We start from the raw sequence: 27536 nt of genomic DNA on the forward strand, positions 1-27536 counted from the left end.
GAACTCATGATCCTGCTGCCTCGGCTTCCCACATAATGGAATTACAGGCATGTACCACTATACCCACCTTAATACTGTCTTTTATTGTGAAAATTTTCAAACATAGATGCCACACTTGCTGCATCTCCCTAATGTTGCTCAAGTATTTTCAAACAAATCCAAGACCTCTTGTCATTTCTTCCTTATATAACTCTAATACAGTAATCATGCGTAATGAAATTTATAATTATTTCTTAGTATATTGATTTATTTTAGTGTCATATTAAGTACTTATGAGAATGAACATTTTCACTAACTTGTTTGTGCCGCTTTTATATACTTTTTATCAACTATTATCTTTTCAGTCAGTTTTCAAAGAATTTTATTGGTACATTTTTACATGTATATAATTATAATATTCATCGTAGGGAATTTGTACCTATATATGATATATCTTAATTATTCCTTTTTTTCCCATTCCCCTCCCTTCAACCCCTTCAGTTTTTATGGACTTCATGGAATAAAAACATTTACCTTTCAATTTCAGAGGGGACTTTTAATTTTATCTGGATTGGCATCCTTAATATGGATATTTTAATGTATTTGTAATAAGTTCCTCTATGTTTGTTTGTTTGTTTTTGATTTTTTGGGACAGGGGCTCACTATGTAGTTCAGACTGCTCTGGAACGCACTGTGTAGCCCAGACTGGTCTCAAACTCACAGCAATCCGCCTGCCTCAGCCTCCCAAATGCTGGGATTACAGGCATGCGCCACCATACCTGACATAAGTTCCTTTATGGTTGTTGTGATTTCTCTTTTTAGAAAATTAACTGGCTTCTATAGACTTTTTAGATGTCACATTTATAAATTTTTTCCTGCAATTTGTTTTATATCTCTCTTAAATTTCCTTTGCGATAAAATATAAGCTGGGAATCCAAATCAAACACTCCACCACCATATACACATATTCTACTTTAATACTGTTTATTCAACAGCTGCTTATTTCATCATTGTTTTACCTGCATACTTGATAATTGTTAAGTTCTGATGTATGTTAGGTTGTACTTTAACATCTTTTTTCTGTTTCTTTTATCCATGTCTCCACTTGCACCAATACAGATAGATGTGCCTAGCAGACACTTGATATTTTAGATACTTTTATTGGAAATTATCACACATACTAAAACGTAATAACATTCTTTTATGTCATGATTTTTGTATGTTTTTAGTTTCTAGTTTGTTTTTTGGGTACCAGGGATCGAACTTGGGACCTTGCACTTGCAAGGCAGGCAGCGCTGAGCTAAGTCCCCAGCCCTAGTTTTTTTTATTTTTCGTGTCTTGCTTTGTGTGAACATTTTGCTTCAAAACTCATGAATATTGTTGCATTAATTCATGAAGAAATAATAGCTGAACATTTTACCAAATTTGGTGAAAGATACAACTTGGGTATGGTGGCATATACCTATAATCATAGTAATCTGAGAGGCTGAGGCAGAAGGTTTGCAAGTTCAAACCTTGTTGGGCTAGCTAGGTGTGGTGGCGCACACCTGTAATACTGAGGCAGGAGGATCTCTGAATTTGAGACCAGCCTGGGCTACATAGTAAGTGCTAGGCCAGTCTCAACTACATAGTGAGACCCTGTCTCAAAAAACAAACAAACAAACAAACAAAACAAACCTTGCTGGGCTATTTAGTGACAGAGTGAGACCATGTCTCAACTAAACATTTTGCAAAAGGGCTAGTGACGTAGCTCAGAACAGACTCTGGATTCAATCCCCAGCAAAACACACACACACACACACACACACACACACACACACACAGAGAAAAATTTTAGAGAACTGTAGAGACAATAACAAACATAAAACATGTTTTAGGATACAACTTGAGTTACCAGGATTTTAATTCAATGGAGTTTTTTTCTTTCAATTCCAGAAATTTATACCAAGATATATCTAATTAAACCCCTTTATAAATCCTGCTTAGCATGTGAGAGAAACATTTCAATATTAAGGCTTTTCTTCAGCCCTGGATAGTCAACTCTTGATTCTTTATCATTGATATATTCTGTTTGTAGAACTCATATTTTACATTTATTTCCTATATATGCCTCCTATGGCTCATTGGGGAATTCATACATTTCCGAAAAACATCTATGTCACCAATGTACCATAGTCCTGGTTATAGTATTCTTGGTTAGGAGATTTTTTTTTCCTCAGAACTTTGAATATTATCCCAATCTTTCTTAGCCTGTAAGATTTATGCTCAGTAATCTAGGTCTGTGGTGTTACCCTTGAGTATGGTCTGTTACTTTCTATTGCTGCTTGCAGAACTTTCTTTGACTTTTGAGAATTTGATATATATGTCTCAGTGAACATCTCTCCTCCTCTTCGTAACCCTTCTCTTCCTCCTCCTTCATTTGGCAGTACTGTAGGCTGAGTTACATTCCCAGCTCTTTCTATCTTTATTTTCAGATGAAATCTTGCTGAATTGCCCAGGCTGGCCTCACACTTCTGATTCTTCTGCTTTAGTCTTCCAAGTAGCTAGGATTACCAGCATGCACTACACCACCCAGCTGAGCATCTCTGTATTTAATCTGTTTGGGGTTCTTGGGCTTCATAGACTTGGCTGTTCATTTCCTTCTCTGGATTTCAGAAGTTTTCTTTTTCTCCCTTCCTTCCTCCATTTCTTCTTCCTTCCCTCTTCCTTTTCTCCCTTTCTCCCCTCCCTCCCATTTTTCTTTACCCTCTTTCTTCCTTCTTTCCCTTACCCCTTCCTTTTTCCATCCCTCTCTTTATTCCTCTTTTGTTTTGTGGTACTGGGGATTAAACCCAAGGCCTCACACATGCTAGGCGAGCATGCCACCTCTGAACTGCATCTCCACTGATAGTTCCGCTAAGTTGCCCAAGCACCCACGTCGGCCTCCTGAGCAGCTGAGATGACAGGTGCTGCCGCTGTACCTACCACTATTATTTCTTAAGTAAGCTTTCTGTCCCCTATCTCTTTCCCCATTCCTCTTGGATCTTACATAAATGTTGATTTGCTTGTTGATGTCGTCTAAGTACTGTATTCCTTCTTGCTTTCATTCTTTTTTTTGTTTGTTTCTCTGGGTCATTTCAGATAACTAGTCTTCAAACTAATCAGTTCTTCTGATGATTACATCTGTTGTTGAAGATCCATGGAATTTGTCAATTCCGTTACATGTTCTTTAGCTCTAGAGTTTCTATTTGTTAATTTTTGTGTGGTTTGTGTCTGTTTTGAACTTAACCGTGAATTGTTTTCCTCATTTTATTTAGTTGTCTATCTATCTAGTCTTCTCTTTTTGTAGTTCACTGAGCTTCAAGATGAGTATTTTGAATTCTTAATTAGGTGGTTTGTAAATTTCTATTTCTCTTGAGTTCATGTTGTCCTGATTAATCATCCTTCCGGTGGATATTCCTTGGTGTAATCACATTTTAAGAAGTAGGTGCTGCATCTAGTCTTTGTAGATTGTCTGTGACGTAGAAAATCTTTGTACTTGTTTGGGTCCAGAGGTTCTGGCTGGCTTGGTGCCTTAGCCATCAGTGGGTGAGCCTGGTACCTAGTTTCTTAAGGACTGGCTTGCTTCCTGGTTTGGGAAGAGGGTCCTGAATTTTGGGTCCATTGAGTACATAGAAGGTCTTGGAACTTGAATCTATACATTTAGGCATGGATTCTGGAACCAGCGAGGCTAGCCTTGTGCTGGTGTCCACTGTAGGTCTGGTGACTGGGGTAATGGAGGTGTGTTTGGAGTTTGGGTCCATGTAGTTCCTGGGTCTTATGTTCCTGATTTGGAATCAAGACTGGCATAGAGCTTGGAATCATGGTTCACAGATACTGTTTTGTCACTTCAAATGGGTCTGGAATCTGTGCTATGAGGGCCATCTTAGAATCTGTGGCAGCAGTTGGCCTGCCTAGACCTCAGAGGCATAGGGGCTGGCTTGGAGCATGGGGACACAGGAGTCTGCCTGGCAAAGATGTGGGCCTGAAGCCTAGGACCATGGAAGTCAACTTGGTGCTGGAATTCACTGGGCAGGCCTGTAACTTGTGTCTGTAGCAAAGTCAGGTACTTATAAATTCACTGCTACTACCCGTTAGCTCTCTCCTGTTTACTGCCTGGACTCTACAGAGGTTAGACATAGATGATGTAAAAGTGTTCTTCCTATTCCTTGCAGAGGGTCTTTTCTGTGCTCTGCCCAGGTGCAGTAATCTTTCACTTGGACTGCCTAGCTGTTGTGAAGATATTTTTACATGTATTTGTTCAGATTGATGATTCTGCAAAAGGAAAACTATTCTGACATCTTGCACTGAGATTTTATTTTAGCTATTGTGACTTTCACTTGTAGGTATTCTCATAATCTTTTTTCTGATAACTTCTTTCCTCCTTAATTTCTGTCTTTTTTTTCCCCCCCTGGTGGATTGAACCTGGGGCCTTCACACTGAACTACTACATCCCAAGCCATTTTTTATTTTTTTATTGTGAGACCTTGGCTTGGCTCAAACTTTGAATTCTCCTGTCTTACCCTCCCAGAGTACTGGGATTACAGGTGTACACTTAACCATTCCTAGCTGAGTTGCTTTATTTTATCACTGCTATATCTGTTTTAGTCTTGCTGAGAATATGACCTGTTTTTATTCTGTCCTCTACTTTTACAAAGAATGATTAGATTGAACACCTTATTCCTATCACAGAAAAGTTGCAGTGTGGGTTAGTGTGATTTTACATAATCTTCTTTACTGAATTTAGAATATTATTCCACAATAATATTTAGTATTTATTGTGTTACATACTTGACAACAGTTTTCCTATGCGGTCTCCCTACTGTCTTTCCTTTTTTCATCCATTTTTAAAATTCAGTTTAATTCTCCCATTTTAATTGTACTTTTGTTCCTCTTAATAAAAAGATTGGTGGAGAAAATAGATTCATTCATAGGAAAATGGATACATATTGAAGATATACTCCTAAGTGAAATAAATAAGTCACACGTGTAAATACCGAATAGTTTCCCTGGTGTGAATAATCTGCAATAATACATAAGATCCTAATAAGATTACTCGCATTTAGAAATGGGAAGAAAGGAGCTGAAGGTGTAGGGAAGGTGAGATGGGTAGGGGAAGGGTAATAAGGGAAAAGAAAAAAATGTGAGATAATGAAAAGATAGAAATAAAGTGTTTGTAGATGGGAAGGGGAGGAGGTGTTGAAGGGAGGGCAGGGGTAAGGGGAAAAAATGAGAATCAAGACTTGTCATGTAGAGGTACAAGATCCCAACAATGAATGTAACTGTACTGTATCCCTAAAATGTACCAATAAACTCAGTTAAAGCTGAAAAAAAATAAAAAGATTGGTGATTGCTTTCATATTTTCTTTCAGTCCTAGAATCAAGATATGAAACCAAGCAGTTATTTCTGAAGAAAGAAATTTATGAAATAGAGTCAGCCCAGTGGGAGATAATGGGAAGACTTACAAGACATGACCTGCAATGCTCTAGTTTCAGAGATGATTGGGAATATCGTGGCCAGTTTGAGAAACAGCCTGGCTCTCAGGAAAGACAGTTCAGTGAACTGATAATCACTCATGAAGATATACCTACTTTTAGTCAGCATTCATCCTTGACGTTACAGCAAATTATTAATAATAAAGAGAAATACTGTGCAAGTAAAGGATATAGGAAAAACTTTAGACATGGCTCTCAGTTTACTGCTCATCAAATAATCCACACTATTGAGAAACCTTATGAATGTAAAGAATGCGGAAAGGCCTTTAGACATCCCTCAAGGCTTGCTCATCACCAGAAGATTCACACTGGCAAGAAACCCTTTGAATGTAAAGAATGTGGAAAAACATTTATTTGTGGTTCTGACCTTACTCGTCATCATAGAATTCACACTGGTGAGAAACCTTATGAATGTAAAGAATGTGGAAAGGCCTTTAGTAGTGGTTCAAACTTTACTCGACATCAGAGAATTCACACTGGTGAGAAACCTTATGAATGTAAAGAATGTGGGAAGGCCTTTAGTAGTGGTTCAAATTTTACTCAACATCAAAGAATTCATACTGGAGAGAAACCTTACGAATGTAAGGAGTGTGGTAATGCCTTTAGTCAGAGTTCACAACTTATTAAACATCAAAGAATCCATACAGGTGAGAAACCCTATGAATGTAAGGAATGTGAAAAGGCTTTTCGTTCTGGTTCTGACCTTACTAGACATCAGAGAATTCATACTGGTGAAAAACCCTATGAATGTAAGATATGTGGGAAAGCTTATTCTCAGAGTTCACAACTTATCAGTCATCACAGAATTCATGCTGGTGAGAAACCTTATGAATACAGAGAATGTGGAAAAAACTTTAATTATGACTCACAACTTATTCAACATCAAAATTTGTACTGGTGATAAACCACACTATACAGAATATATGGGAAGGCTTTTAATTATGGCTCAAACCATTCAGTATCAGAGAATTTATCTTGTTAATAATCTTTTGGATTCAAGGCTATAGAAACATTTTATTTGTTGACTAGTTTATTCATCTGAAGAGAAATTGTGTTGGTAAAACACTAAGAATTGAATATGTTTCAGAAGCCTTTTAATGAAAGTGTATATTTTCTTGATCTTATATTATTCACTATAGAAAATATTGAAAGAAACAATACTTTTGGCCCTTCTGGTCTTTTTTTTTTTTCTTTCTTTTTTGTACCAAGGATTGAACTCAGGACCTTGTTCTTGCCAGGCAGGTGTGGCGCCACTAATTTTTGGCAGTACTGGACATTGAGCGGTGTCCTTTACATTGAGCTACATCCTCAGCCATTTCTTTATTTTTTTATTTTGAGGTAGGGTCCAACTTAAATTGCCTAGGCTAAGATCAAACTTGTGATCATTTTGCCTCAGCCTCCCAGCATGCTGGGATAACAGGTGTATGCCGCCCAACTTCTGACCTTAAGTAGCAGAGAGTCCATGCAGAAATGTAATCTTATAATTTTCATTCTTTTCTCCCTAATTTTTTTCTATAATTATATTATTAACATTTTAAACCATCTTAAATTTGTATGACTATAAAATATACTGCTCCACAGTTTGTAAAGTACTTTTATTTTTAATTTATCTTTAATAATAGAAAAGTGACCTTTTTGTTTGTTTTTTTAGTACTAGGGATTGAACTCTGGGCCTTTGAACAGAGAGATCCCCATCACTATTTTTTTGAGACAAGGTTTTACTAGGTCACTAAGTTGCCCAGGCTGGTCTTAAACTTGGGATCATCCTGCCTCAGCATACTGGAATGCTTGGATTATAGGCAGGCACCACCATGTCCACTGTGTGTGTGTGTGTGTGTATTTTTGAGACAAGGTCCTACTGTGTAATTCAGACTGACCTCAGACTTGGTATATAGTCTAGCTGGGATTCAAATCTGTGATGCTCTTGCCTCAGCTTCCTGAGTACAGTGATTATAGGTATGTGCCACCATACCTGGCTACCTTTTTTATGTTTGAAGATGGCTGTTTGTTTTATTGCAGGTTTACACCACCACATGCAGCTAATATTATTTTATTAAATTCTTATTGATGGATATTGAGTTTCTTCCAGATATTCTGCCATGATACATGCTAAAATCCTTGTCCCTGATCAACATTCTTTCTAGGCATATCTTTATGTCTTACTTTGATTGCAGAAATAAGTTTTCCCTATAAAAGATTTAAACTTTACACATGAAATAAACATACTTTTTGTCTTCTATCTTATACCCATTTTCCTTCCCAAAGATTAGTCATTGTGAGTTTGTTGCCCTTCCTGGTGATTTTTCTTGAGAGATAGGGTCTTGCTGTGCTCCCTAGATTAGTCTTCAACTTGTGGGCTCAAGTGATCCTCCTGTTTCGGCCTGCCAAGCAACTTGAGCTACAATATGTACCATCATGCCAGCCCTATGTTTTATAGATGTATTTCTCAGTAGAAATTATGCAATGAGAATGATTATAATACCTACCTCAATGTTTTATGAGAAGTAAATAAGTTAATACATACATATAAGGTGCTTAGAATTGTGCCTGCTATATAATAAATACATATCACTGTATGTTAGTCATTGTTATTGTATTCATTGTTGCCATCAGTATTATTTTGTCAGGAGGTTTTTAACTTTCTGCAAAATGAATTCACCATGAGGCAGGGTATTTTTAATTAAAAAAGACCCTTTGAGGGTAATGAATTTAGGAAAATCTTCCATCATCACTTATTTCCTGAGAGCAGCAAATAATACTGGTGTTGATGGGAAATGTAATGTTAATAATGAATGAGGCTTAATTCAGGGTGAATTCCTTTTTTGTTACATTATATTATACTTTGTGTAAAAAGAAAAGCATATTACAATGTATTGGTGATGCCTATGAACAAAAGTAACGAACAGCACTATGTTTAAGAATTGATATCTATACAGAAAAACTATGGCTAAAGATTTAAAAGGCTATTCTGAATACAGTGCTTTCTCTTTTTTTGTTGTTACTGGGGATTGAACGCTGGTCCTTGTGCTTGTGAGGCATGTGGTAGAACCACTGAGCTAAATCCCTCGCCCTACAGTGTTTTCTGGTACATTTGGAAACCCAAACAAAATTATTCTTAGGAAAATATAAATTACTAGTATTGATGCAGTATTAGAACTCTTAGAAGATTCTTGTAAACATACGGAACAGAAAAATTATCATTAGGTCAATTAGCTATTAATGATGCAACAAACCCAGCTTTTTAAGAAAAGCTGTGTCAAGTGTTAAAGGAACTACTTCAGTTATACAATAGTCATATATTCTACCTTTCTAACATAATACTGATAACAGAAAAATGGGACAGGAGAGTACCCCCCATACAGCTGTTTTTCACTGTCAGCTGTGAAGATAATGCACATGTCCTAAAGAAATCAGCTAACTGTATCTATTAAAAGAGTAATAGAAATGTAACTAGTTGAGACAGTATGTACCTAAACAGCACCTCCAGGGTCCTGTTCCAGCCAACTGTGATGCCCAGTTTTACATGCTGTTGTGACTGAAAATCCAGAAATCTCTTTTCCCTTCTGGTAGTAGGGATTGAACCCAGGATCTTTACTCTGAGTTACATACCCAGCCTTGGTTTTAATTTTTATTTTGAGATAGGGCCTCACTAAGTTGCTAAGTTCCCCAAGCTGGGCTCAAGTTTCCTGTCTTCCTACCTCATTCCAGAGTGCAGTAATTGCAGGTATGTGCCATCATGCCTACCACTTTTTATTTTTATTTTTTTATCTTTTGGTTCTGGGGATCAAACTCAGGTCCTTGTGCTTGCAAGGCAGGCAGTGGAACGGCTGAGCTAAATCCTCAGCCCATGCCTACCACTTTTTAAAGAATTCTACTTTTGTTTGTTTGTTTGTTTTGGTACTGGGAATTGAACTCAGGTCCTTGCGCTTGCAAGGCAGGCCACCGAACCGCTGAGCTAAATCCCCGGGCCCCAAGAATTCTACTTTTAATGTATTGGATAACTTCTCATTTTTAATTACCTATTCATAGTTTGATAAAACAAGAACACTACAAGGCAAAGAGATGTAATTTCTGCAAGTCTCAAGTGGCTGTACTTGGGTTACTTTTGTTTTGGACAGTAGCAAAGGGCATGTCCGTGTCTCACAGGAGGATTTTTTTCCTTTTGTTCTAGGATGAACTTTTAGGATAGCATATTCCTTGCCCCTAAGGAGATTTGGTTGTGTGAGGAGGAATAATTTCCCTATAATTTGTAGGATGTGAACACTCAGTTTAAAAAATTTTCCAGAAAAAAATTTTTTTTTTCAGAGATAAAATAGCTAAATTCTAGAAATGCAGGATACTTTGTAAAAAATGACCTGGTGTAGTTCAAATTATTTTTATTCCTTTTTTTTTTTTGGTACTGGGGATCGAATACAGGACTTTGCACTTTTAAGGCAGGCGGCAGCACCACTGAGCTAAATCCCTGGCCCCTCTTACATGCATTTTTTGGGTTTTTCTTTGAGACACAGACTCACTATATAGTTTAGGCTGGCCTTGAACTCATTACATAACCCAGGCTGGCCCCAAACTTGCACCAATCCTCCTGCTTCAGCCTCCCAAGTGCTGGAACTACAAGTGTGTGCCACCACACCTGGCCAACATGCATTATTTTTTATTCTAAGCATGACATCAATTAAAAAACAGGATACTTTCTTGACTGTAAATACATATATAACTAAAAAGGAAAATCTAGAGTTAAGCTATCAAAAAAAATACTATCCCAATTTTGCAGTAGAAACAAACACATCACTGGAATTATATATTTTAGTCTAGACCAAAGTTCAACAAATGTTTTCCAAAATGAGCAGATAATAAGTATTTTCTCCTTGCCGGCCATACTGTTTTGTAGCAACTACTCCTCCTTACTAAAGGTCACTTAAGAAATTCTGAAGTTAAAACACAATACACCACAGTTTGCCTTTTTGAGGTTTAATGTTTCAAGATGGTCCTTTATCATACCTCAATTTTCATGCTCAGGAAGTAGCTCCTACATTGCACAGATACCATTCTATAGAAGGGTAATCCATACATCAGTCATAGAGGTTCATTTTTCATGTCCCACCACCATTCCCTTTTTTCTCAAAGTCTATATGAGTATTTTGTTTTTGTTGTTTAGGTTTTGTTTGTTTGTTTGTTTTCAGGCAGATGGCAGAACCAATGCGCTAAAAGTTTTTGGTTTTTTGAGAAAAGGTCTCACTATGTACTTCAGGCTGGCCTTGAATTTGAGGCAGTCCTCCTTCCTCAGCCTCCTGAGTGGTGGGATTATAGGCGTGTGCCACCATGCCCCACAAAAGTGTTTTTCTGAACACTGAATTGGTTTTTTTTACATGTATAAAGAGGTAAATATTTTATAATAAATTTGAGGAAAGTAAAGAGAATATCTGCAAATGGGAATACTACAGAGATAATTCTGTTCTAATGTTTCACGTTAATATCAAAAGTAAAACTCCAAATGAGAGAAACTGCCAAATGAAAATTTATTTAATTTTGTTTGAGTATTTTGTCTTATATTGAGATAGTGCATTTGTACAGAAACCAATGAAACAAATTTTAAATTAAAAAAAATCAATCTTTGTCTCTTTCCATTCCTCAATTTCTCCATGTGTTTCTTTCAGAATACTGTTTAAAGCTTAGGTATCCCACGTATTTCTTTGTGTCCCAACATTAACATGCAAATAAGTATAGTTTTATCACATAAGTATATTTTTATCAAACTGAAATTTGCTTTTTCACATTCAACTGCATTTTGTTTATTTCCCCTCAGGCCTATAGATAATATTTAACTCAGTGTTCATAGTTACAGTATGCTTAAACATTTCCCTAGTTGTGAGTTTCAAATTGTCTTTCAAATCTCTTCCATTTAAAACTAAGTATTCACTGGATGTGGAGGCATCCATGTATAATCCCAGCTACTCAAAAGGTTGAAGCAGGAGGATTGAAAATTTGAGTTCAGTTTGGGCAATTAGTGAAATCTTGTCTCAAAATTAAAAGGGCTTGGGGCCAGGGTTTAGTTCATTGGCACAGCACCTGCCTCACAAGTGCACAGTCCTGCATTCCATGCCCAATACCCAGCCCAAAAAATTAAAAGGGTTGGGGATATAGCTCAGTAGATAGTTACAGGGGTGAACTCGGGTAGAGCTTTCCTGGGTTCTATCTTCAGTACTGTGGGAAAAAAAGAAGAATTAAAAATGATGCTTCAGGCTGTGATGTGGCTCAGTGTTAGGGCATTTACCCCACCATGCTTGAGGTGCTGGGTTTACTCCCCAGCACCAGAGTGGGCCGCAGACTTCCATAAATATTCTTGTCTAGTTTTATAAAGTAAGTTTCCCAGGCCATTTCCAGTGTTTTCTGTTTCTTAGGAAGAGTCTGCTTACAGAAAATTTCAGAGAATAAGAGAATGAAAAAATTGCAGTTCTTTTTCTCTCTCCAGATACATAGAATTAACATTTTAATCCTTCTGGGATTGAGTATTATATGTGGTATGATAAATGAAGTCAGCTTTGTTTCCATCCAGAAATAAAACCAAGTATGCCAGGGGCTGGGGATTTAGCTCAGTGGTTCTGCTGCCTTCCTCGAAAGCACAAGGACCCAAGTTTAATCCCCAGTACCAAACAAAACAAAAAACAAAAACCAAGTATGCCAGAGTGAATTATCAACTTACCTTCTGTTGAGTTCAGTTCTGTGTTCTTTATTAAAAGCTCATATCCTCATATCTGCTTATGTTCCAGCAACGTTTAACTTTCACTTTTCAGTAACTTTTATTACTTGGAAATACAAGATATACATATTAATATATAGTTTATTATTTGCAAATAAAGACAATCTTCTGAACAAAATCTTTGTAATTCTAAGAGGAAAAACTCCCTTAGGAATCTGTGGCAGAAGCAAATGAAATATTAGAAAATATAAGTTTCTTTTAAAATCTTGTTCTAGGGCTGGGGATTTAGCTCAGTGGTTCCACTGCCTGCCTCCCAAGCGCAAGGACCCGAGTTCAGTCCCCGGTACCAAAAAAAAAAAAAAAAAAATCTTGTTCTAAATGTCATGTTAATTTTCATTCTATAGGCTTGTGATTAAATGCAAAATACATTAATTTTTTAAAAAATAATTTTTTCATGAAATCCTCAGTCAAGCTGATGCTGCTGGCAGTTGCAACATTCCTCTCTGTCAGAGTTGAAGAGTAAATATTTTGATTACTTCAAAACATGTAGGTGGCTGTGGTGGCGCATGTCTGTAATCCCAGTACTCCAAAAACAGGCAGGAGGATTAAAGCTTGGGTCCAGCCTGGGCAATTTGAGATCCTGTCTCTGAAAGGGAGAGAGGGCTGTTGGGGATATAGCTCAGTGCAAAGGCCCTGCCTTCGTTCCTCAGTACTGAGAGAGAAAATGCACATCTAATGCGTCGTTTCTCACACCCAGAACAACTCATACCCACTGCCTCCGCGGAAGACCCGACAAGCAAAACAAACCTATCATGACTTGAGACGCTTCGAGCCAGGATTCATATAAATACTCATAGTAAGTTACTGACACAGTTGTATTAACGGGCAAAATACTGTTTTCTCCCAAACCCCCACATCGCTCAGTTCTACAGACTCCGACACACAATTCACTTAAAAAAAATCTCCCTCACAAACTTAATTTCGGTCGCCTCAGAAGCACTGAAAGAATCACCTTTGTAAAGACAGATGCACGGTGCTGTCCTTGGTTGGTGTGCACAGCCCCGCCGCCCTCTCCCCCTCCCCAGATTGGCCGCATCCCTCTTAAGAAGACGCGCAGCTATACGTCGCCACCCCGATCCCAGTCCAGACAAAAGACCAAAGCGCCCGTCCTGGCCGGTTTCATTTGCTTTGGCGATCAGGTTCACACAGCGGGCGACCATGACGTAGCCTCGCCCCTAGGCTCCTGCGCCTGCGCACTTAGTGCGCCCGGCTGGCCCTCCCAGCAGCCCTAGCGAGCGGCCCGTTAGGTACCTCGGTTGTGTACTGTCGGTGGCCATAGTGCCCTGACCACCGCTGGCCCTTACCTTGAGATGTTTCGGCGTCCCCAGGGAGTAGTCCTGGCTCAGCGCATTGGTCCTGGCCACCCTAGCAAAGGCGCTGAGGCGCGTGGGGTAAGGACAGGGCAGGGGAGGCCACGCAGAGCGTCGGGAGCCAAGCGTCTGGGGCGCGGGGTGTGTAAGGACGGTGGTTGTGTGTGTGTGTGTGTGTGTGTGTGTATGTGTGAATGTGTGAGACAGGGCCTGGGTGTGGCATCGGGACTCTGTGGTTGTGAGGCAGGGACTGATTTGCGACGGCATTTGTGTGACTTAATTGGGTGCAGATCCTCCTGTGTGAACCAAGTGGCCATGGAGTGTACATCGCGGACCCAGAGAAATGACCCCCAGTCGTCATCTGAGCGCCGTGGTAAAGATTCCACGCAAAAAAAAGCTCAGATTCGATCTTAGGATAAGAATGCTAGAACCGAGCCGTAGGGGGTCTAACTCCTGTAGTCTGTCCCAGCACTTTTTTTTTTCTTCTTCCGGTATCGGGAATCAAACTCAGGACCTTGCGCTTGCCAGGTAGTCCCAGCACTCTTGAAGACTGAAGCGGGAGGATCAAAAGTTCGAGCCCGGCCTGGGTAATTTTTCGAGACGCTGTCTCAAATTTTTAAAAAATAGAAAAGGACTGGGGACGTAGCTAAGTATGTAGGCCCTGGTTCAATACTTAGTAAGGAGAGGGAGGGAGAGAATGTTAGAACCAGAGGCAGCCCTCAGGTTGCCTTGTGCAAGGACCCCCTCCATACCAAGTCCCCATGTGTGCTGACACATCCACACGGTCACAACTCAGGTGTTCGAACTGCAAATTTTAGAATCAGAGCTCTCTCCAGGAAGCTATTGTAAACTCCTTCCAGCCCCAGGAATACGTGAATTGGCTTTGTTTGATAGTGTAGAGTCAACAGTATTCCCACTTTACCCTGAATTTATGTGGGTCGTGGTTGGTAAGGGCAGTTGTGATTGTGGTGGTGTGCCCCAATTTAACCAGGCTGGGTCAGGCTCCTAGAATAACCGAGATCAGTGGTGGCTGTGTGCCACAGCGATCGCAGAACCCTCTCTACCCGTAAGGGAACCAAATTACCTCAGCGGCCCAGCATCTGATATTTAAGGTTTAATTGCAGTGTTGGCAATTTATGATAAATAAGTGGGTTTGGGTTGTAGTTTGGCCACTTGGTCTCTAAAAGGTTTGCCATCACTGACCTAGATGTTAAAATTCCCTTCTTTCCCAGTCCTGCCAATTTTTAATTTTCTTCCCCAGTTCTAGGGATTGAACCCAAGGGTCTTCATACTGAGCTTCATCCCTAGCCACCTCTCTTTCTCTCTCCCTCCCTCCCCACCCCTCTCACTGCCCATATTGGGGACTGTACAGTTTCAATAAATAAATAACTTTTTTAAATGAAAAAACATCCAATTCATAAAATTATTTAAATTGTTAAAGATAATTTGTCAAAATGTTAATTTTTAAATTAATAACAATTTAAAAAATAATGGAATAAGGGTGGTGATATATTTTGTTATATTTAGTACATTTTAAGTACTTTATATATTTTATGTTCTTAACTTTAATCTACAAGGTAGATGTGTTATCATTTCCCAATTTGTCTATGAGGTAACAGACACTAAATAACATGTCCAGATTTTCATAGTTAATAACTGTCAGAGCTTAGATTCATATTGAAATCCTGACTACAAGGCCTAAATTCTCTCTCTTTTTTTTTTTTTTGGTACTGGAGATCGAACTTGGGTCCTTGTGCTTGTAAGGAAGGCGGCGGAACCACTGAGCTAAATCCCCCGCCCCAAAGCCTATATTCTTAATAAATGAGAGTCTACCATCTCCTAAAATTCTACTTACTTTTATTAGTCTACCTACCATACCTGTAATTTATCATCATCATTAATAACTGCACATTTTGGTTGTCATACATTATTTTTAATAATTTTTATTAGTACCTGTTCATAGTCCATAATGTTCACGTTCCTTGTGTGGATTTGGTACGTGTACATAACACATACTATTTTGTTTGGTACCTGGGATCTAACTCTGCTCCTTGCGCTTCAGGTGGTGGCACCACTGAGCTAAATCCCCGGCCTCACCCATACTAATTTTTCATCTCCTTTCCTTTCTCTCCTTCCCTCCATCCCTTGGCCTCTTACCCATTTGAGAAAGATCTATTCTCCCTGCTTCCTGTTTTGTTTTTGTGGTACTAGGTATCGAACTCCGGCCCTTGCGTTTGCAAGACAGACTGTGTAACCACTGAGCCAAGTCCCCAGCCCTTGTACTTCCTATTATATCTTTTATTTATAATTTGGGTTTCTTATATAAGAGAAAACATGTAATATTTACACTTGTGTGTATGATTTCACTTAACATTATGGTCTCAAGATACATCCATTTTCCTACAAACACTCAAGGTTTTTTTTTGTTGTTGTTTTTGTACCTGAGATCAAATTCAGGACCTTCAGCTTGGTGCCATTGAGCTAAATTCCTGGCCTTAAAGTTTATCTTTCTTTCTTTTTTTTTGGTATGGAGGATGGAACTCAGGACCTTGCGCTTGCAAGGCAGGCAGCAACACTGAGCTAAATCCCAGGCCCAAGTTTATCTTTCTTTATGGCAGAGTATTACTTCTTGTGTATATGTCTTTTCAAATATACTTTTATATGTACTTTTACAAATATTTCCTAAGAATAAATTCCTAGAAATAGAATTCTGTGTTGAATGTTTTAACATGTACATTCAACAATATACCAGAGCCTGTGCTAATACTTGGGAAAAGTATAGTGACCAAAATAGTGTAGTTTTTACCCTTATTATTTTTTTAATCTATCAATATAGATAAACTTGTTCATGAGTAAGATTTCTCACTAAGTGTAATAATCAAGGTCACTGAAAAAATCATACAGCATGGCTTGAGAATTTGTAGGAAAAAGTCAGTCACTTTCAGGTTATAGCCAAATCATACCAAATTCATGAAATTTCTATGGGGTAATGCATTTTGTGTAATAAACATTATGCCTTACAATTTTTATGATCTTGCTAGTTGATGCAAAGTGAGATGAACCAGGCTGGGCATAATCCCAGCATTCGGGAGGCTGAGGCAGGAGGATCGCTGTGAGTTCAAGACCAGCCTGAGATACATAGTGAGTTCCAGGTCAGTCTCAACTACATAGTGAGACTCTGTCTCAAAAAAACCCCCAAAAAACCAACAACAAAGTGAGATGAACCAGACAAGGCTGTTGGGTTAGAAGCAGGGTAATTTTATTTACCAAGAAGTCATGAGAAGCGGCAGTAGTGAAACCAGACCTTAATTTGGTAATATTTAGTCATTCTTTTATAGGCAGAATTCTAAAACATGAAATCATAGAGTTGGTCCAGATATTGGGAGCTAAAATAAAGAAATGACAATAAAATCATAATTGCTGATTTAAGGATATTTAGGCTTTAAAAGTATATCACCTGTTTAAAGTTTCCTTTTTACAAATTTTAAAAATACGTATTTTTAAGTACATTGTGAGAGTGTAAAATTATAGAATAAACATAAGCAAGAAAAAAGTTTGTAAAGTAGAAATAACTAGTCTTTCCAGATTTTTTTCTGTTAGTGCCTATACTCTTCATGCTGATTTAAATGTATACTTTAATCATAATGTCCATTTTATTTTAGTACTCTAAAATTTCCATCTTGAATATTTTGTATGCCTTTCTATATTTTCTAAAACTTAGCACTTAGTGACTACTATGTACATACTCAAATATACATACATATATGTAATTATGAATGTAATGCACACATCTATAACATATATGTAGATGTTTTTGCCCTTTTGTAACAGGAACACACTACTCACAACTGTTTTGTTATCTGAATTCTTCACTTATTTTGTTTTGTTTTGTTTTGGTTTTTGTTTTTTTTGAGACAGGGTCTCACCATGCAGTCGAGACTGACCTGGAACTCACTATGTAGCCCAGGCTGGTCTTGAACTCACAGCGATCCTCCTGCCTCAGCCTCCCGAGTGCTGGGATTACAGGCATGTGCCACCACACCCAGCTAGCTTTGCTACTTTTAAGCTGAATTTCTTTTTTTCATTTTTGGTACCAGGGATTGAACTCGGTCCTTGCGCTTGAGAGGTAGGCAGCAGAACCAAAGCTAAATCCCCGGCCCTTAAACAATTTCTATAAGTAATTATACTTCATTTAGTATGAATTTTTTGATTCATTGCATGGATAGACTAGTACACTAAATACCAATCATGAGGATACAGTTACTGTATATAAACACTCATAACTTGGAAGTACTTTTCTTTCTTGTTTTTGCTTTGGAGATTGAATCCAGGTGCTTGAGCATGCCAGGCCCATATTCTTCTTCTGAGCTATACCTCTAGGATAGAAGTTCTTAGTAAAAAGGTATGTGTTATTTTCTAGTTACCAAAGCAAAGGTTGTAAGAAAGAAAATCACAGATGAAGTCGTTCAGGAAAGCAATGTGGATGATTCTGATTGGAAGTAGAAGAGTGATTATCACGGAAGATTTTGGAAGTTGTTGTCCCAGCTGCAGTTAGTGAGTGCTGCCAGGGCAGTGTTTTTGTTGTGAGTAGAGCTGCCAGACACAGTCATTATGAATTTCTCTTTATACCTGGGAATCTAAGCAGACTTATGAGTCATCCAAGGAAACTCTGGTTTAGATGATGTGACTCCCTATCAGCCGTGAAATTTTGAAATTTATGAGAGTTAGGTTTGTTCAGAGTTCCCCAGATTTCCCTCTCTCCTCTCCCCTAACCCTCTCTCTCATCAGAAGAAGGAAAGGCCTTATTAACTCAAATCATTTTGGTAGTTCTGAGGCCTATCTCATCTCACAGCTTTGTTTTCCTTCCCCAGCTCTGGCCTCTGCAAAGTCTTCTACTTCTGGCAAACAACCTCCAAGGAGGACTGACCAGTTCTTGGATTTTTAAATCATGGCCCATGTAAGTTATTATTTATTTCCCTCTGGAAATATTATCATGTTAAGGTTCTAGAAATATTCCTTTATTCTTAAATTTCTTACCTATCAGAACCTCATCCCAGAACCTTCTTCCAGTTCTTCCAAATCCATGAAGGGATAAAGCTAAACAGCACATTGCCTGTCCTACAAACCCTCTTTTTTTCCAGTCACTGTCCATGTATTAATTGAAGAAATCATTCAGTTTTTTCCTATATGTGTTGAGTCTTCTGCTAAAAGCTGCAATGGATTAGAGGTGAAATCACTTGAAGGAGATATTTGACCAACTCATTTTGAGTTGATAAAAAAGGATGGGTCCATTTAACTACACATAGGAAAATTGAACTTTCTTACACTTGAGTTTTCTGTGTATACAAGATTTGCTGTTGATTGTCCGCAACCTCAGTGTATAGTTAGATTTCATGCTTTGTGAAGCTTTTAGCATTGAGTAGAGATGCAGCTGGGTCTTGGAAACAGAGAGATTCCTTAAAAGTTGCACATCAGTAACGAGGTTCCATTTATTATAGTTGAACAGAATGTTGATTTGGAACAATATCTTCATGATTCCAGATCATGCTATGTCAGTCTTCTCTAACTTATAAATAAGGTAAAAATGATAACAGTTGAGAAAATAATCCAGATATAAAGTAATCACATAAATTCAAAATTAAGGAGGACCTTAACATTATGTTCAACCAAAATATCTAAGTATGGCAGAATGATTAGGCCTTATATAACCATTATGTGGACTGGTTAGTGTACAGCCAATTAAAAAACACTTATTGGAAAATTTGTCATTTTGGATGTGGTGGAACACACTTATAACTTCAGCTACTTGGAGAATGAGGTAAGAGAATAGAAATTTGAGGCCAGCCTAGAAAATTTACCAAGACCCTATCTCAAAATTTTAAAAAAGTGGATGTTAGGGATATAGCTCAGCACTTTCTAGGTTCAGTCCTCAGTATTAAAAAAAGAAAATCTGTCATGAAAAGGAAATATACTTCTGATTTGCTTCTACAGTAAACTGGGAAGTTCTTTAAATGTATTCAGATTCTTTTCTAAGAGAATGTATAAGAAGCCTTTTAAAAAATATCTGCTCTTAGGGCTGGGGATTTAGCTCAGTGGTTCTGCCACCTGTCTCAAAAGCACAAGGTCCTGAGTTCGATCTCTGGTACCAAAAAAAAAAAAAAATCTGCTGTCAGCCAGATTTTGTGGTACATACCTATAATTCCATCACTCAGGAGGCTGAGGCAGGAGGATCACTTTGAGTTTGAACCCAGCCTGGGCTACATAGTGAGTTCAAGGCCAATTAGAGCTACATAGCGAGACCCTCTCTCAAGAGACAAAGCCAAAAACATGCAAAAGAGAAAAAAACAAAACAAAAACTTGTTCTTTTTGTGTGGCAGTGATGCCTATAATCCCAGCAGTTTGTGAGGTAAGATGAGAGGATCACAAATTCAAGGCCAGCCTGGGCAATTTAGCAAGATCCTGTTTCAAAAATTAAAAATTTAAAATGGATGAAGACCCTGGGTTCAGTCCTCAGCACCATAAAATAAAATAAAGGTCTGTTCTTCAAGGGACAGGAGTAGAACTCACATTTCTTGAGAATTTATGAGATAGACTAATAGCAGGCAGAAGCTTTAATCGTATTTCATTTAATGGGAAAATAATAATTTTTTTTCTTTCCCATACATGTTTGGATTACTGAGGTATGCTAGACTGTATAAATGGCTGTGTCTGTAGAACAGGATCCTTGAGGTTCTTTCAGGCATATTCATTTTCTAACTAACTATGTTACAGCCTTCTAGATCAAGCCTGTTTCCTTGCTATAATATTCCATTTCCTGCAATATTTCCTCCATATTTTATCTTCTATATTAAAACAAATTTTCTTATATCAACTATGATACATGGTTTGTCATTTCAGGGATCAGTGATGTTCAGTGATGTATCCATAGTCTTCTCTCAAGATGAGTGGGAATACCTAGATCTGGAACAGAGGGACTTATATAGAAATGTGATGATGGAGAACTATAGCAACTTGGTCTCCCTAGGTAAGGTTATCTGTCTTCATAATTTAGATTGAATTTTCTATAACATCAGCTTTCTTCTCTGAAAAGTTAAAAATTTTTTTTCAAGAAACTATCTGTTCTTAAGGAAATAGTTTGTTCCCTGTTCTTAAGGAAATAGTTTGAATTTTATTTCTTTGGAAGGGAGCACTTTCATTGCATATATTCATCTTCTTCCTTAGACCTTACTTATTGATGAAGGGGCTGGATTTGAAATGGAGATGATTTGTGGCCTTACCAAAGAAAACAGAATTTACTTTGTTTTTGAACTCAGATATTTTGAACTTTAGATGTTTTATTACTTGTGTACCTCTAAGGAAAATAGCTAAACCATTTCTTGGTTTTTCTCTACCCAAAGAACACATGTGGATAGAGATAATGGTTCAGTGGGTAGAGTACTTGTCTAGCATGCACCAGGCCCTGGGATCAATCCCTCACACCACCAAAAAAATATATATCATATATGATATTTATATATAAATGATGTACTGGTAAGTTGCATCACCAGGATTTACTTATAATTTAAGATAGCTCATTCCTTTAGTTAATAAATATATTTAGTTTTGTCTAATTATTGAAAGTTAAAAATCTAAGAACTTTGCTTTTTTTTTTTTTTTAGACAGGGTCTCACTATGTATGGTTTAGGGTTGGTTTGAATTCACTGTGTAGCCCTGGCTGGCCTCAAACTTGTAGTGATCCTAGTGTCACCCTTCTGAGTGCTAGGATTACAAGCATGTGCCACCACACCTGGCAAAGTTTGTTTTTAGTGTTGTATCAATATCCTAATAAATAAGAGTAGATATCTTTTGAGACACTTCTGTTTCTCAGCAAAATAACAATAATTTATAGCTAATGAAATGCATATACTATTATTAGGCAAGGTTTAGACATGGATACACATTAATGCAATCTTCATAATAGTCACTTTTTAGGGGGTTATTAGAGATCACACAGGGATTTTCTATTTATAAGCTACATTCCCAGCCATGTTTTAAATTTTTATTTTTTAAAAACAAAGTCTTGCTAGGTTGCCTAGAACTAGGCCTTGAACTTGGGAATCCTTCTGCTTCTCAAGTAGCTGGGATTACAAGTACACACAAGCACACTCCGCAGATAGGCACTATTGTTATCACTGTTTTATAGATGAGGGCAAGAAAACTTGGCCTCGATTATATAACTGGGATGAGGCAGAAGCAGGATTTGAGCCATGTGGTGTGTGATCTCAAGCACTATTTCCTCTGAAGAAAGAACACTTGTATCCTTTTTTGTCTTTTTCTAACCTCTATTTATTATGTAATCTTAATATGAATGCTTTTAAACCATGTTTCCCTTCTCTGCTTTGAAAGCTTTATCACATCATTTAATCTATAGTGTATTACAAATGTAACCATGATGAACCAATAAAATTTTGAATTATTTTCCTCTAAGCAGGATGCTTCATATCCAAACCAGCTGTGATTTCCTTACTGGAGCAAGGAAAGGATCCCTGGAAAGTTGTGAGGAAAGGAAGAAAACGATATTCAGGTGAGTGAGGGCCGATCAGGCTGAGGGAATCACCCAGCTAGTTGGGAAAAAGGCATAATATTGTGATATTTAGAAAGCCATTTTTAAATGTTCTTTGCCCAAAGGCAAGTGTCTTCAACCAGGGGAGCAAATAAAGGCTTGGCTGGGGATACTTTAAAACCTACAATGGAGCGAATAAAGGCTTGGCTGGGGATACTTTAAAACCTACAATTTTATTCTCTCTCTCTCTCTCTCTCTCTCTCTCCCCCGCTTTTCTGTTCTTCCCAGTTTTCCTTCTCCTGGAAAGGATGGGGTTTGAAGTTACTCTCTTTGCTCACTGTTAACAACCATTTCTATTTTGATTCCATTGGTTTATTCTTTTGCATTGTCAGATGGATAGATGGATAGATAACCTGAGCTGGGCACTATTATAGCTGTCAATACAATGATAAACAAAACCAGTAGCATTCTTGTCCCCATGAAATTTACCTTTGATAGATGAAATCTAGCATTTATAAATAAATGGAAACTAGAATGTCAGGTAATAAAAGAATGCTATGAAAAAAATAAGCAGAGTAAGGAGATAGAAAATGTACGCTGAGAAGAACATTGTCTTGTTCCTGATTTTAGGGGGTATTTTAGTTTTTCCCCATTTAGTATGATGTTGCCCATTGATAATGTCATATATAGCTTTTATCATATTCAGGTGTGGCCCTTCTGTACCTGTTTTCTTCAGGGTTTTTTTTTTTAATAATGAAGGGGTGATGGATTTTGTCAAAAGCTTTTTATGAATCTATTGATATGATCATATGATTTTTTAATCTTGCTTCTGTTCATATGATGTATTTATCAACTTATAAATGTCAAACCATCCTTTCATTTCTGAAATGAAACCTACTTGATCATGATGTATGATCTTTTTCATAATGTGCTGCATTCTATTTGCTGATATATTTGCTGAGAATTTTTGCATCTGTGTTCATTAAGGAGATTGGCCTATAGTTTTCTTTTTTCATTGGGTCTTTATTTGGATTTGGGATCAGCATGGTACTGGCTTCCATAAATGAGTTTAGGAGCACTCAATACTTTTTATTGGTACCAGGGATCGAACTCAGGACCTTGTGCTTGTGAGGCAGTGTGGTACCACTAAGTCTCTGGCCCTCCATCCTTTTTGATTACTTTAAAGACCTTGAGGAATATTGTAGAATTCTGCATGGCATTCATTGAGTCCCGGGCATTTTTTAGTTGGTAGATTCTTTATTACTATGTTAATTTCATTGCTTGTTATTGGGTTGTTAAGCATATTTTTGTCTTCTTGGGTTAATTTTGATATACTTTTTATGTGTCTGGGAATCTGTCCATTTCTTCCACTTGCTAATTTGTTGGAATATAATTTTTCGAAGTAGTTACTATCTTCGAATTTCTCCATTGTCTTTTGTGATTTTACCTTTTTCATTTCTAATTGTGGTGATTTCTCTCTTGGTAAGTCTGTCTAGGAGGGTTATTTATTTTATTTATTCTTTATTTCTTCAATTCATTGATTTTCATTCTCATCTTTATCATTTCCCTTCTTAACTTCAGTTTGGGGCTGGTTTGTTTTTGTTTTTCAAATATCTTACGATTTCTCATAAGGTTGTCTATTCGAGCTTTCTATGTTTTTCTAAAGAGAGCATTGATTGTGGTGAATTTTCCTTTAGAACTGCTTTCATTGTGTCTCAGAGGTTTGGGCATGTTGTTCCACTGTTGTCATTAAGTTCTAGAAATTTTGTAATTTCTTCTTTGATTTCTTCTGTGACCCATTAGGAGTATATTAATTATCCAGAAGCTTTTGCCTTTTGCAAAATTCCTTCTGTCATTGATTTCTGTTTTCATTGCACCGTGGTATGATAGCATGCATGTGGTAATTTCTATTCTTTTATTTAGACTCACTATCATGAAATTGTCCACTCAGGATTATTCTATAATTAAACCAGCTACAGTAGCAACAGGCTAATCTATTACAGTGGTATCTATCAGAGTAAGCTGAGAAATAACATACCATGAAACCCTGTTTTGGGTCTCCCTTTAGAAGAAGTCCACAGTTATACTGTAAGCAACCTAAGTCTTGACCCATAGTTAATGTGCATTAAATGTGATGGCTATGTCTCCTCTACTGGTAAAAAATGGAATTAAACAGTAAATTTATAGAATTAGTTATCTAACAACCAGGGAGTTGGAGACTGAGAAGTGCCAGAGGAGGGAAGAGAAGAGAAAAAAAGGAAGGGGGAAGTTTTTTGTTTTTGTTTTGTTTGTAGTACGTGGGATCAAACTCTGGACCTTGTGCTTGCAAGGCAGATTCGATGACACTTAGCTAAATACCTGGCCGGGACGGGGGGTGGGGTGGGGGTTGTTTTTAAGTCCTCTGCTATGCGGTATGGGAAGGAAGAAATGGGGTGGGGAGAGCAAAGAATCCTAATGATGGCGAGGGTATGTTACATATTTACAATGGGATAATAGGGAAAAGTGGGTGCAAGATTGGTAATAAGAAATGGGGATGGGAAAATAGTCTATGACTGATAGAAATATTAGAGAAAAAGTTGAAAGGAGACAAATGAGAAAGGTGAGAGGAAAAAAATGAAAAATTAAGAATGAATAAGACACAGGAGAAAGAAGTCAGGTGAAGAGATGGATAAAAGTAGAAAGGATATAAAGGGACAAAGGAAAATTCCCTCATTCCCTATAAACTATACTGGGAGAAAAAAGGCAAGAGGGAGATAAGCACATATAGACACAAATAGACGTGCTTATGAAAGCAAAAAAGGATAAAATAATGGAATAAAAATGGGGCATGTACAAAAGAAGGAAAATGTCAAAGAATGTAAATATTTTAAAAATTTAAAATAAAAATAAATACAATTAAAGAATAGTAAAAGAAACTTTTGTTTTGTACATGTGGCTCTTTCCCTCAGCCCTGGGTGATTATTTTTGTTTTCTTTTATTTCAACTGTACAAATTTGACTTGTTTTAGAAAAAGAAAACAGCATGTGTTTGCTTTCTTATTTTCTTTTAGGTCTGGAGACTAGATATGAAACCAAGAAGTTATTTTCAGAAAATAACATTTATGAATTCAATTTATCCCAATGGGAGATAATGGAAAGAATTAAAAACCATGGCCTTAAGGGTCTCCTTTTAAAAAATGATTGGGAGTCCAAAAGAAAATTTGGAGGACAAGAGGGACCTCAAGAGGATTATTTTAATCAAGTGAAAGACACATCTAAAAAAGTATCCTCTTACCAAAAGCGCACATCTGTTACTCCACATCAGAAAATTCATTTTGTGGAGAAACCCTATGAATGTAAGGAATGTGGGAAGGCTTTCAGAGTGCGCCAGCAACTTACTTTTCATTTCAGAATTCATACTGGTGAAAAACCCTATGAATGTAAGGAATGTGGGATGGCCTTTAGGCAGACTGCACACCTTACTCGACATCAGAGACTTCATTCTGGTGAAAAGCTTTATGAATGTAAGGAATGTGGGGAAGCTTTCGTATGTGGTCCAGACCTCAGAATACATCAGAAAATTCATGTTGGTGAGAAGCCCTATGAATGCAAAGAATGTGGGAAGGCCTTTAGAGTACGAGGACAACTTACTCTTCATCAGAGGATTCATACAGGTGAGAAACCTTATGTATGTAAAGAATGTGGGAAGGCCTTTAGACAGTATGCACACCTAACTCGACATCAGAAGCTTAATATCGCTGATAGAGTCTATGAGTGTAAAGAATGTGGGAAGGACTTTCTGTGTGGCTCAGGCCTTAGAGTACATCACAAACTTCATACTGGTGAGAAACCCTATGAGTGTAAGGAGTGTGGGAAGGCCTTTAGAGTACGACAACAATTAACACTCCATCAGAGAATCCACACTGGTGAGAAGCCCTATGAATGTAAGGAATGTGGAAAGACTTTTAGTCGTGGTTATCATCTTATTCTCCATCACAGAATTCACACTGGTGAAAAACCTTACGAATGTAAGGAATGCTGGAAGGCCTTTAGCCGGTACTCACAGCTTATTTCACACCAGAGCATTCATATTGGTGTTAAACCTTATGATTGTAAGGAATGTGGAAAGGCTTTTAGACTACTCTCACAACTTACACAACATCAGAGTATTCATATTGGTGAGAAACCCTATAAATGTAAGGAATGTGGGAAGGCCTTTAGGTTGCGCCAAAAACTTACTTTACATCAGAGCATTCATACTGGTGAAAAACCTTTTGAATGTAAAGAGTGTAGAAAGGCTTTTAGACTTAATTCGTCTCTTATTCAACATCTAAGAATTCATTCTGGTGAGAAACCCTATGAATGTAAAGAATGTAAGAAGGCCTTTAGACAACATTCACACCTTACCCATCATCTGAAAATTCATGATGTAAAAATATAACAAAATCTAATCAGTCTTATATTATGAACATTCTGTGAATGTAATAATCTCTTTTGCTTCACAGATGTTTTGATAAGGCAAAGTGGTTTTGTACCATTAAAAGAGTTAATATATTCTACCATTATTCAAACCTGAAGCCTCAACACGTTAGTTTAAGAAAAATGAATTTTATTAATATAACAAATGTGGGAAAGACACTTATCTCTGTTCCATCACTTTCCTACATGTGTTATATCAAACAAGACACTTACTGGTCTGTGCTGTAACTTCTTTCTTTGTGAAATGGTGATATAAAACTGACAACAAATGGCTGCAGATCTTTCACATTCTTTTCATCAAGAGGCAGAATCCACATCCCTTCTCTTGAATATGAGCAGACTCTGTAATCGCTTTCTTCAACAGAATATATTAGAAATACTGCTGTGCCAATTTCTTGGCACTGAACTCAGCCTTATTTATGTATTTATGTATTTATTATTTATTTTATTTTGAGATAGAGTCTCACTAAGTTGGCTGAGCTAGGTTCAATCTTGAAATCCTCCTGTCTCAGCTTTCCAGAATGCTGAGATCAGAGTGCCCATCACAGCTGACTTGGGGTTGCTTCATTTCTTAGAATACTGGCTTAAGCCCTAAACTATCACATGAAAAAAGCTGTGTTGCTGAAGAGCCCACATAGAGAGGGTCTGAGACTAACTAGTCAGGGAGAGGCACCTTGCTGAACTTAGTCTTCTACACATGCCAAGAAGGCACCAGACATATAAGTAGAGTAGTTTTGGATCCTCCAGATCAGCCACCAGCCGAACACCACTGAGTGACCTTAGCTAACACTATAGAGAACAGAAGAATTGGCTACTGTGTCCCTTCACAGCAGCCCCCTCCCACCTGTAGAACAAACTTCTTTTCCTACTTTTGATTGGCTCAAACTTGCTCTGCAGAGCTTGTTTCTTTTCCTATGTTTAGTAAATGCAAAACTTTGCTACCATTAAAAAAAAAAAAAAAAAAAAAAAAAAAAAAT

At 37.6% G+C, this 27536-nt stretch overlaps 1 protein-coding gene across 1 annotated transcript in view; it reads left to right on the forward strand.

Moving 5' to 3' along the window:
- Nucleotides 1–27536, forward strand: part of LOC104867521 (zinc finger protein 420) — a 61069-nt gene that overhangs the window by 12041 nt on the left and 21492 nt on the right. The window contains 2 exon segments of the mRNA XM_033765766.1: nucleotides 5370–6384; nucleotides 25492–26509. Of these exon segments, the coding sequence (XP_033621657.1) occupies nucleotides 5370–6384; nucleotides 25492–26509 (2033 nt within the window).

Source organism: Fukomys damarensis, unplaced genomic scaffold (assembly GCF_012274545.1).
Source record: "Fukomys damarensis isolate Sample0158 unplaced genomic scaffold, DMR_v1.0_HiC HiC_scaffold_19, whole genome shotgun sequence".
NCBI lineage: Eukaryota > Metazoa > Chordata > Mammalia > Rodentia > Bathyergidae > Fukomys > Fukomys damarensis.